Source organism: Acipenser ruthenus, chromosome 32 (genome assembly GCF_902713425.1).
Source record: "Acipenser ruthenus chromosome 32, fAciRut3.2 maternal haplotype, whole genome shotgun sequence".
NCBI lineage: Eukaryota > Metazoa > Chordata > Actinopteri > Acipenseriformes > Acipenseridae > Acipenser > Acipenser ruthenus.
The window spans coordinates 14164204-14176703 of record NC_081220.1 but is presented as its reverse complement, the minus strand read 5'-3'; the positions used below and the strand labels follow the sequence as shown (position 1 = coordinate 14176703).

The following is a 12500-nucleotide window of genomic DNA, read 5'->3' as shown; positions in this document are numbered from 1 at the left end:
GATTTTCAGTCCCAGCGGTTTGATTTCAGACGCAAAGCAAAATCTGTTTTTATAAACAGTCAACGTTGTGGTATTTGCTGTTATTTCTCGCTTTACATAACTTCGTGCACTCGCTAGCTACTCGATAGCACCACCGTGTGGCTGATAGCTGTCGTGACAGCCCCTTACGCACACACGCCTAACAACATTTTCTGTTTTATTCACTGGGAGAATGGCACTTTCAAGAGAGCCGGGCACGGATGCATCACCACCCCCCCCCCCCCCCCCCCCCCCCTTTGGGGCCGCATCACAGTATTGCATATCCTTGAGCCCACAGCTGTAAGAAGGAAGTAGTCCCCGACCCCTTTTATAATTTTGCTGTTTGATTTTGTGAGAATTAAAAAAAAAAAAAAGATTTTGCCTCATTTGTATTGGGGTGCAGATTTGTGTGTGTGTGTGTGTCTGTCTGTCTGTCTGTGTCTCAGTGTGTCTGTGTGTGTCTGCCTGTGTGTGTATGTGTGTGTGTATGTAGCCTATGTATGTATAGGGTCTTCCTGGTTTTTCAATTCCAATCCCTTTTTTAAAAATCAATTCCTAATTCCAATTCCTTCAAAGATATTGGAATTGATATTTTAGAGACATCATAACTATACAGTTATGATGTCATCACTCTTTTAGAGACATCATAACTAATCTTCTCTGATAAGCCAGTTTAATTCTAGACTCACAAACAGCGACTTCAATTGAAGTCACATGTTGCCGGTGTTGGGAGAAGCTCGTTTTAACAGAATTCCTGTTATATATTAAATATCGTATTTCTACTCGCAAAAAGAAAACGCTATTAAATACAGTTTTGTTAAGCGCGATTAGCGGGTTGTCAAAGTTTTGATTCGGTCCCAGCCTAGGTCACTTTTAAAACGGTGACGTATGCGGCACTGTTGTGAATTTTTGCGTTAATGCTTTTCACTACGCCGTAGATATGAAGCAGCTTAGCCTAACATTTAACAATCGCCCTCGTTGCTAGCCCTTAAAACCGTCTATATACACAATAACCTACAATTAGTTGTAAAATGGTTTATCACTCGAGGTCAAGCGTTTAGACCTCTGTGTTAAAGGGACAAGCAGAGGTCAGACCGTGAAAGCCGCCTTCTGATATCCACTAAAGAGCTTCCCCCGCCCAGTAAACAAGACCCCTTTTGTGTCCCTTCCCTCCCTCGATCGACACTCAATAAACAGTTCATTAAAAAATCCTGAAATCTATACTTCCTCTCAAAACGAGAGGCAATCTAAAACAAGAGTGTTGGAGACGAGGGGCGCGCTTCAGAGTTTTTGGAGTCGCCCCTGTTGCGCGCAGGTGCAGTTGTCATGGCAATTCAGTGTGAACAGAGTACAAAAAAAAAACATATTTAAGACCCGCTTTTCCCCCCAGATGCTCCTTCTGTCCCCTCGTATTGGGGGTAATTGCCGAGAGAAACAGCTCACAGCAGGGTGCAATTTGTTGACCTGTTAAATGGCCTTTAAACTAGGCTGCTAGGCTGGGTCGGGAGGAGGGGGGATCGGGGGTGATTCATGAGACAAGGGCTCTGCAGATCCTTCGCGGGGGGGCTGATAGAGTAATCACTAATCCGATTAAAATCCGTTGAAGGATTCTTTCACAGAGTTGCATTGTTAGGGGCTCGGGTTTTGAACATGATCTGGGTGAAGGTCTCACTCCTCTCTCTGTAAGAGTCGGGGGCTCTGTTACAGTATAGAGAGGTACAGATTGAGGGAGAGTCGGGGGCTCTGTTACAGTATAGAGGGGTACAGATTGAGGGAGAGTCGGGGGCTCTGTTACAGTATAGAGGGGTACAGATTGAGGGAGAGTCGGAGGCTCTGTTACAGTATAGAGGGGTACAGATTGAGGGACAGTCTGGGGCTCTGTTATAGTATAGAGGGGTACAGATTGAGGGAGAGTCGGGGGCTCTGTTACAGTATAGAGGGGTACAGATTGAGGGAGAGTCGGGGGCTCTGTTACAGTATAGAGGGGTACAGATTGAGGGAGAGTCGGGGGCTCTGTTACAGTATAGAGGGGTACAGATTGAGGGAGAGTCGGGGGCTCTGTTACAGTATAGAGGGGTACAGATTGAGGGAGAGTCAGGGGCTCTGTTACAGTATAGAGGTACAGATTGAGGGAGTCGGGGGCTCTGTTACAGTATAGAGGGGTACAGATTGAGGGAGAGTCAGGGGCTCTGTTACAGTATAGAGGGGTACAGATTGAGGGAGAGTCGGGGGCTCTGTTACAGTATAGAGGGGTACAGATTGAGGGAGAGTCGGGGGCTCTGTTACAGTATAGAGGGGTACAGATTGAGGGAGAGTCGGGGGCTCTGTTACAGTATAGAGGGGTACAGATTGAGGGAGAGTCGGGGGCTCTGTTACAGTATAGAGGTACAGATTGAGGGAGTCGGGGGCTCTGTTACAGTATAGAGGGGTACAGATTGAGGGAGAGTCAGGGGCTCTGTTACAGTATAGAGGGGTACAGATTGAGGGAGAGTCGGGGGCTCTGTTACAGTATAGAGGGGTACAGATTGAGAGAGTCAGGGGCTCTGTTTCAGGTAAATTAAGACTCAACACAATGCATGAAAAACAGAATCCACGCATTTAATATTTCCAAACAACAATACATTTTAGCATTTGAACAACATTTTTTTGTTAGCTTTTTATTTTTTTGTTGTCTTTTTCAAACGAGTAAACAAGGCAAGGTAACGTTTTAATATCAGGAACAGATAAAGGAATCCAGCAGGGAACTTTATTCCCCTCACAAGGGTGATTTACAAACACAACTGCACACAACACAAAGTACAACCGAATGCCTGCCGAGTACCAGGTCAGTTCAGATTGAACCTCCCTGAGATAGTGTGGCTGGCAGAGACGATCGTCACACAGAATGGGGGTGAGCTGCGGCTGGCTGGATTGATCTCTTTAGAGATGCAAAAGGAAACTTAATAAACACAAGCCGATGGCTGGCTTCTCTGGGAAGCGTTTCCTGTTGAATTTATGAAGTTTCTTTTGGCAGCTCAGCCTGGTCGGGTTTGTTTCTCATCTGAGGGGTGAAGGCTCTCTCTAGGCGTTGAGAGGTTTCTCTTCTACAGTTCTGACGCGAGTCATCTCCGCGTGGTCCTCATCTTCTTCCTCGGGTAACTGGAAGGAGAAGCCCAGGGGGGTGGATCACGAGGGCAATGCTGATCATACTCACACCAACACTAGCGCTTTTAATTAACAACCAATTGGATTTTGCATGACATTTTTAAATTATACCCCAAACATATCTTCAAATATATAACTTTAATATTCATACATGTAGAAATCTAACACCAACCCACACATTCAGTGATACCACATAATAAGCATTGTAAAGCACAGACAGGTGTGGTAAAGCATAGGGAAGCATTGTAAAGCACAGAGAGGTCTGGTAAAGCATAGGGAAGCATTGTAAAGCACAGAGAGGTCTGGTAAAGCATAGGGAAGCATTGTAAAGCACAGAGAGGTCTGGTAAAGCATAGGGAAGCATTGTAAAGCACAGAGAGGTCTGATAAAGCATAGGGAAGCATTGTAAAGCACAGAGAGGTCTGGTAAAGCATAGGGAAGCATTGTAAAGCACAGAGAGGTCTGGTAAAGCATAGGGAAGCATTGTAAAGCACAGAGAGGTCTGGTAAAGCATAGGGAAGCATTGTAAAGCACAGAGAGGTCTGGTAAAGCATAGGGAAGCATTGTAAAGCACAGAGAGGTCTGGTAAAGCATAGGGAAGCATTGTAAAGCACAGAGAGGTCTGGTAAAGCATAGGGAAGCATTGTAAAGCACAGAGAGGTGTGGTAAAGCATAGGGAAGCATTGTAAAGCACAGAGAGGTCTGGTAAAGCATAGGGAAGCATTGTAAAGCACAGAGAGGTGTGGTAAAGCATAGGGAAGCATTGTAAAGCACAGAGAGGTGTGGTAAAGCATAGGGAAGCATTGTAAAGCACAGAGAGGTCTGGTAAAGCATAGGGAAGCATTGTAAAGCACAGAGAGGTCTGGTAAAGCATAGGGAAGCATTGTAAAGCACAGAGAGGTCTGGTAAAGCATAGGGAAGCATTGTAAAGCACAGAGAGGTATGGTAAAGCATAGGGAAGCATTGTAAAGCACAGAGAGGTATGGTGAAGCATAGGGAAGCATTGTAAAGCACAGAGGTCTGGTAAAGCATAGGGAAGCATTGTAAAGCACAGAGAGGTATAGTAAAGCATAGGGAAGCATTGTAAAGCCCAATAAGTCAGCAGCACTAAATAAATATATCAGTGTAGTCTGATTAAATCGAAAAGGTAGAGAAATCTGTTTCTGTGACAGCCTCGTTCAGATGAAAGAAAAGCTGCAGTCGCCTCTTACAGGGAATGGCATTCAACTCCTGGTCAACAGCACCATCTTGTGGACATAGTGTGAATTTGTTTTTTTAATGTGATTTAACCAAGCTAATAAAATATTTGGTAGCCCCTCTAACCCCCCTGAGCTGTCTGCGTCTTCAGTTTGGAAACACAAATAGCTTTTTATTTTTGTTTTTCATTTCATGATTTATTCTTTGGTTTATAACACTGATAAAAAGTCCATTACCTCCCAGTATATCTGATCCTCGAAGCAGATTGTGTCAGGGGGAGATCCGAAGATGGGAATCTTCAGAATAAACCCTGAAAAGGCGAGTAAGGAACAAATTACAGTGTAATACCACACAGTTACAGTGCAATACCACACAGTTACAGTGCAATACCACACAGTTACAGTGCAATACCACACAGTTACAGTGCAATACCACACAGTTACAGTGTAATACCACACAGTTACAGTGCAATACCACACAGTTACAGTGCAATACCACAGTTACAGTGTAATACCACACAGTTACAGTGCAATACCACACAGTTACAGTGCAATACCACACAGTTACAGTGTAATACCACACAGTTACAGTGTAATACCACACAGTTACAGTGCAATACCACACAGTTACAGTGCAATACCACACAGTTACAGTGTAATACCACACAGTTACAGTGCAATACCACACAGTTACAGTGCAATACCACACAGTTACAGTGTAATACCACACAGTTACAGTGTAATACCACACAGTTACAGTGCAATACCACACAGTTACAGTGTAATACCACACAGTTACAGTGCAATACCACACAGTTACAGTGCAATACCACACAGTTACAGTGTAATACCACACAGTTACAGTGTAATACCACACAGTTACAGTGCAATACCACACAGTTACAGTGTAATACCACACAGTTACAGTGTAATACCACACAGTTACAGTGCAATACCACACAGTTACAGTGCAATACCACACAGTTACAGTGTAATACCACACAGTTACAGTGTAATACCACACAGTTACAGTGCAATACCACACAGTTACAGTGTAATACCACACAGTTACAGTGTAATACCACACAGTTACAGTGCAATACCACACAGTTACAGTGTAATACCACACAGTTACAGTGCAATACCACACAGTTACAGTGCAATACCACACAGTTACAGTGTAATACCACACAGTTACAGTGTAATACCACACAGTTACAGTGCAATACCACACAGTTACAGTGTAATACCACACAGTTACAGTGTAATACCACACAGTTACAGTGCAATACCACACAGTTACAGTGTAATACCACACAGTTACAGTGTAATACCACACAGTTACAGTGCAATACCACACAGTTACAGTGTAATACCACACAGTTACAGTGCAATACCACACAGTTACAGTGCAATACCACACAGTTAACTCGCCTGACCTCAGCACCACGTTACTGGATCCTCAGCTGATCTGCTATCCTTGCACTATTGCACTGCTAATATGTCATTGTAGATATAACTTGCTGTGATCCTAACTGGCTGCATCCTAGTTCATGTTGTATTCTAGTAGTGTTATTATTATACACAGCATCCTAGTTCATATTGTATTCTAGTAGTGTTATTATTATACATAGCATCCTAGTTCAGATTGTATTCTAGTAGTGTTATTATTATACAGAGCATCCTAGTTCATATTGTATTCTAGTAGTGTTATTATTATACACAGCATCCCAGTTCATATTATATTCTAGTAGTGTTATTATTATACACAGCATCCTAGTTCATATTGTATTCTAGTAGTGTTATTATTATACATAGCATCCTAGTTCATATTGTATTCTAGTAGTGTTATTATTTGCACTTACTGTAAACTACACTGTGTTTAAATATGAAGCTTGCATTGTAACCCTGTGCTGCCCTGTAACACCTGTGTGAGTCGCCTGGGATAAAGGCATCTGACGAATACATTAATAATAATAAAAACTGTGACTCACCAACGAGGACTCCTCCCACCAGAGCGAACGCCATGGCGACAGCGAGCGCCACGGCCTGGCGAATGCCCTGCTGAGACGCGCTTATGTCGCCTGCAGCCATATCAGGAAACACGTCTTCCATCCTGCGACACACACCACCCCCAGAGTCAGAACATCTCCACTAGAAGTCTTCATTTTCAAGATCGCAAATACAGCCAGCCGACATTATTATTATTATTATTATTATTATTATTATTATTATTATTATTATTATTATTAATTATTATGCAGACGCTTTTATCCAAAGTGACTTACAGAGGCTAGGGGGTGAACTATGCATCATCAACAACTGCTGCTGCTGCAGAGTCACTTCACCTCCTTGTGCTCCATCCTCCGGCTGAGACGTAAAACAAACGAGCTCCTATTGGAAGTGACTCTGCAGCAGCAGCAGCAGCAGTTGTTGATGATGCAGAGTTCACCCCCCTAGTCTCTGTAAGTCGCTTTGGATAAAAGTTTCTACTAAATGACCAATTAATAATAATAATAATAATAATAATAATAATAATAATAATAATAATAATAATAATAATAATAATAATAATAATCAGATGTAATTTGTTTTGGTAAACGATGCATCGATGTTAAAACGCCCAGGCGGAATCGTCCCAGCCTTACAAACTAGGACTCGTTCTTTCTATCCCTGCTGTACCGCTCAAGTAAGGAAACACAGCAGGCAGAGATCTCCCCACAGCCCTCACCCGTCTCCGTAGATGTCAGCGGTGGCCGTTGCCGCGGTGACAGCCCCCACGATGGCCCCCAGGATCCCTGGCATGCCGTGCAGATTGTGGATCCCACAAGTGTCCTGGACCTTCAGCTTGGAGTTCAGGATTGGCTGTGGAGGCAGAACATAATGAGATCGTTACAGCCCTGAGAACAGCAGAACCTGTCCTATCCGATTCCATGGCTTATGCTACAGCTGGGGCCAGAAAGTTTATCCTAGAATTGTAGGATTGAGACTGATATAGAAAAAAAAATGCACAAAAACCAAGCATGGGAAAACTGCACATTTACCAGAGTCAACCTTTATAAGGGATTAGGAGAGACCGTAAAATGCACTCGTTGGGTCTGGTGCTGTTCAGAGCTGCTCAAGTCCCTGGCTCTGTGGGTTTCAGTGAAGTGGATTGCTGCAGGACCTCTGCTTACCGTGAGGTATTTGTAGCCCAGAGTGGAGATGGTCCCAGCGAGGAAGCCCACGATCATGGACCCAAAGGGCGTCAGCATCATCTCCCCTGCGGTGCCCATGGCCACGCCCCCAGCGAGAGCGGCATTCTGGATGTGCACCTGCAGGGAGTCACCACCAGGGGGGGTTAGCCTCTCACGCACAGACAACACTGCGTTGGGTTTACCATTCAGAAAACTGCAATCGTACAGCAGTCTGCAAGTTTATCAGAACACCCCACGGCTAAACATCTTTCAACACCGCCAAACCGAGGAACTTGGTTAACAACTCCCGCTGCGGGCAAGCCTTCATCGACGGGCACTATCGCGTCGTTCTTACCATGTCCAGCTTGCCCTCGTGGTTGACCAGCGCAGACATGGCGAAGGTAGCCAGGGTGCAGGAGGCTAGGGAGTAGTAAGTGTTCATAGCCGTTCTGTGCTGGTCATCTCCATGGGCCGTGATCGCAGAGTTGAAGCTGGGCCAGAACATCCACAGGTATATGGTGCCTACAAGCCAAGGGCAACGGCATGAGAACTTACACTAGCAAAGGGCTCTATTCACTAACAAGGACTGGGGTGTGTTATCATTCAGCTTGGGGCTCCAGAATGCACTGCGGAGATCACTATCAGGCAACCGTTTGAGGGGCAGGGTCGTTCTGCTTTGGGATTTTTTATTACATTTGTTGGTAGCCTTTTCCAAATCAGACTGGTTTCTTGTCTTTTTTTCGTTGAAGACGTTTGAAAGAAATCGTGCAGCTCTGTACAGTGTGCGTTCAATCATTTACCAGGAAGGAAGCAAACTAAACCGGCTGCCAGGTTCCTGAACGCAACAGGTAGTGCGTCAATCAGGCAAACTGTATTTATTTTTAAGTGATAAAAAACATTCTTTAATAAAATTTTCTCGGGGAGCTACATATTAGACAGCAGTAGGCAGATTTCATGGACATCGTGAATACAGCACTGGTTGAATGCAAAAGGAGCTAAATCAGTGTGATGCTGTCGTACCGATCATAGCGAAGAGGTCCGAGTGATAGACGGCTCCCTCCTTGTGTTTGCTCTTTTCCAGTTCGGGACGGTACAGGATCCGGGTCACCACGAGACCGAAATAAGCCCCGAATGTGTGGATAGTCATGGAGCCGCCAGCGTCCTTCGCCTGCAAAGCAATAAAAACCCATCAAGACAAGATATGCAGCCAAGGCCAAGACCTCGAATTTTAAAATTGAAACTTTGTAGATCTTTTATTTAACATGATGTAAATCAAAGAAACTACAAAACGATATCGCAACAAAAAATCTACCGGAAGGAAGCCATAATAGTAGTACAGTAGTATTTCATGTTAGATTTTGAAATGTCACTTTTTTTTTGTCACTTTTTTGTTATATGGAAAACTACAAAGCGGTGTGTAATTCAATATGTTAATGTAGCATTATTCAGCAGGTTTCGTTCGACTTTATGAAGCAAAATTAATTTATTCTACAGAGTGATGATGCAAAACACATATATACTTATATATATATATATATATATATATATAGATGGTGTCATTTCTAGAAAGAAAGAAAGAAAGAAAGAAAGAAAGAAAGAAAGAAAGAAAGAAAAAGACCAGATCAAAAAGTGATTCTTATCGGGTAAGTTGCTGCAGTTCTTCCTAACACCACTAGAGGGAGCCCCTCTGCCAGTAGAAGGCTACACAGCTGGGCGGGGCTGAGCTGTCTGGTGCTGTACACTAATATCATTTCCTTTGGTTTTTTTCAGTTTAAATGATGCAGTTGTAAAGCTGATGCAGTCAGTGGCACTCACCCCTACAACGTTGAGAATAACATACTCGTTGATCGCGAAGATCGTGACTTCAAACACTGCCATTATCAGCAACTGGACTGGGCTGGTCTTTCCCAGTACCGCTCCGAAGGAAATGAGCACGGCGCCAGTGCAGAAATCTGCGTTGATCATGCTGGAGAAGAGAAAGGAACTCAAAGTAAAGCCACTGTAACTACTGCTGATTTATTTTAAAAGGATTTGTTTCATAATAAGTGGATTGATAGGGAGGTATTTTAAAATGTACAGTCTGATGTTTCACTTGAGTATGTGCTGAGGCTGCGAGCTGTGCTGAGACTGATCTGTGATGATGCTGTGCTGAGGCTGTGAGCTGTGCTGAGACTGATCTGTGATGATGCTGTGCTGAGGCTGTGAGCTGTGCTGAGACTGATCTGTGATGATGCTGTGCTGAGGCTGTGAGCTGTGCTGAGACTGATCTGTGATGATGCTGTGCTGAGGCTGTGAGCTGTGCTGAGACTGATCTGTGATGATGCTGTGCTGAGGCTGCGAGCTGTGCTGATACTGATCTGTGATGAAGCTGTGCTGAGGCTGTGAGCTGTGCTGAGACTGATCTGTGATGATGCTGTGCTGAGGCTGTGAGCTGTGCTGAGACTGATCTGTGATGATGCTGTGCTGAGGCTGTGAGCTGTGCTGAGACTGATCTGTGATGAGGCCGTGAGCTGTGCTGATGCTGTGATCTGTGATGAGGCTGTGCGCTGTGCTGAGCTGTGCTGAGGCTGTGAGCTGTGCTGAGGCTGTGGGCTTTGCTGAGGCTGTGGGCTGTTCTGAGGCTGTGAGCTGTGCTGAGACTGATCTGTGCTGAGGCTGTGAGCTGTGATGAGGCATTGAGCTGTGCTGATGCTGTGATCTGTGATGAGGCTGTGGGCTGTGCTGATGCTGTGGACTGTGATGAGGCTGTGAGCTGTGCTGAGGCTGTGAGCTTTGCTGAGGCTGTGATCTGTGATGAGGCTGTGCTGAGGCTGTGAGCTGTGCTGAGGCTGTGGACTGTGATGAGGCTGTGGGCTGTGCTGATGCTGTGGACTGTGATGAGGCTGTGAGCTGTGCTGAGGCTGTGAGCTTTGCTGAGGCTGTGATCTGTGATGAGGCTGTGCTGAGGCTGTGAGCTGTGCTGAGGCTGTGAGCCGGGCGCTCACCTCTCCACTCCAATGTGGATCTTGCCGTCCTCCTTCATGCCGTGGAAGAAGCCCTGCATGAGGGTGGCCCACTGCAGGGAGAAGGAGGCGATGAGGAAGTTGAAGCCCACGCTGCTGTAACCATAGCGCTTCAGGAAAGTCATGAGGAAGCCGAAGCCGATGAAGATCATCACATGCACATCCTGGAAACCTGCACAGGAGAGCCAGGGAAGCACGGCTTAGAAACCTGTCAGCTCTCACTCACCACACATCTTGTTAAATATCTACCTTAACATGCAGCTCTGGACAAAAGTGTTGCATCCCCCTACATTAACTGGTTGTGCTTCAAAAAGTCCAATGAAACCTGCTGAATAATGTTACGTGGTATGTTTGTTTATTTAGCAGACGACTTTATCCAAGGCGACTTACAGAGACTAGGGTGTGTGAACTATGCATCAGCTGCAGAGTCACTTACAATTACATCTCACCCGAAAGACGGAGCACAAGGAGGTTAAGTGACTTGCTCAGGGTCACACAATGAGTCAGTGGCTGAGGTGGGATTTGAACCGGGGACCTCCTGGTTACAAGCTCTTTTCGTTAACCACTGGACCACACAGCCTCCAATATCTTAACATATTGAATTACACATCCGCCACTTTGTATAGTTTTCCAGATACTTAGCGAAAAACTGACAATTGAAAAATGTGGCATTTGGAAATCTAACATGAAATACTGTACTGCTATTACGGCTTCCTTCTGGTTGACTTTACTGATATTAAATAAAAGATCAAAATGATGTTCATCTAGTTATTTTGTTTTTGTTTTCATTACGTCTCAATCCTAAAGTTCAAGGGGCTGTATTTTTTTTTGCATGGTAAAATTTCAGTGTCTAAAAATAGGTATTTCAATATGAAAAAAATACAGCCTTCATTATAACTAGTCCAGTTAAAAGGAACTGTCTAGGTAAAGACTTTCTTTATTCCTCGTTTGCTATTCAATGCTGTTATTTCACACTAGTTTGCGACGGGCAATGTTTTGTGAGTGATCTGACTGAGACACTGCACAGAGTTATTAGGCTGCCCTATTTTCAACACAATCAATTAGACGAAAAAAAAAAAACGCTTTGCAGCGTTCTCCGTCCTGTCTCATTCTCAGAGCAGTCTTGCTTTGGCTCGGGGCCACTGGCACAGCTCAAAGACGACACTGACTTCACCAGCTTCTCCTGTGAGTGAGTAACTGTGCCCTCGATTCCTCTTTGTAACCAGCAGTTGAATGGCAGGTTTGTTCCCACGGCAACCGCACAGTAATTCAAAGAACTCACGGATAACAGAGCAGGTTCCAAGAGACAGAAGAAACCAAACTGGGAATGTGCATAGAAATGGCAAGGATCTATAAGGAATTCTGCTTGCAAGCGACGATCAGAAATGTATTTATTTATGTATTTATTTGACAGGGACAACGTAGTTTGGTTTTTTTGGGGTTTTTTTTAACATTTCCGACACGTCATTCCAGAGTTAGCTAGGAGCTCGTTTTCATTGGCAGTCCCCAGACAAACACAAAAACAGAAAATAATACCTAGATGAAAATCTTGAACTGTCCCAAACTGCCCTTGTTTATTTATTTGAGTAATTGTAATAATAAGTGATTGCAGACATCAGAAGGCTGCTGAGGGAATAGCAGGACATTATTTATTTGAAACCAAAGATGACATGTGATTCATCTATAATTCACAGAGAGAGAGAGAGAGAGAGAGAGAGAGAGAGAGAGAGAGAGAGAGAGAGAGAGAGAGTATAGTTTACCTGTAATTACTTGACAATCAAAGTGCAATTAATATATTTGACAGGAGTGAATGCGTGCCAAGTATTTTTGTTTTGTTTTGTTTTAAAGAAAAACAGGTCAGACAAGCTTCTTAACCACATATCTTTGCAAAGACAAGTGTTGACAGACGTGTAATGCAATGCGTTGCACAACACGGCTCTGCCAGCCTCGCCTGTCTTTGTTTA

General features: G+C 44.3%; 2 protein-coding genes across 3 annotated transcripts in view; both read right to left on the bottom strand.

Moving 5' to 3' along the window:
* The window catches only part of LOC117965069 (versican core protein-like), an 85310-nt gene that overhangs the window by 24027 nt on the left and 48783 nt on the right, over window positions 1-12500 (bottom strand). The gene's annotated exons all lie outside the window — the stretch shown is intronic.
* Window positions 2596-12500, bottom strand: part of LOC131703225 (ammonium transporter Rh type B-like) — a 19470-nt gene continuing 9565 nt past the window's right edge. For both annotated transcript variants that reach the window (XM_059006237.1, XM_059006238.1), the window contains exons 2-10: window positions 10519-10708; window positions 9350-9500; window positions 8555-8702; window positions 7890-8056; window positions 7535-7672; window positions 7090-7223; window positions 6353-6474; window positions 4596-4669; window positions 2596-3156 (exon numbers count right to left, since the gene is read on the bottom strand). In XM_059006237.1, coding sequence (XP_058862220.1) covers window positions 3079-3156; window positions 4596-4669; window positions 6353-6474; window positions 7090-7223; window positions 7535-7672; window positions 7890-8056; window positions 8555-8702; window positions 9350-9500; window positions 10519-10708 — 1202 coding nt within the window. In that variant the 3' untranslated portion in view covers window positions 2596-3078. The remainder of the gene's footprint in view (window positions 3157-4595; window positions 4670-6352; window positions 6475-7089; window positions 7224-7534; window positions 7673-7889; window positions 8057-8554; window positions 8703-9349; window positions 9501-10518; window positions 10709-12500) is intronic.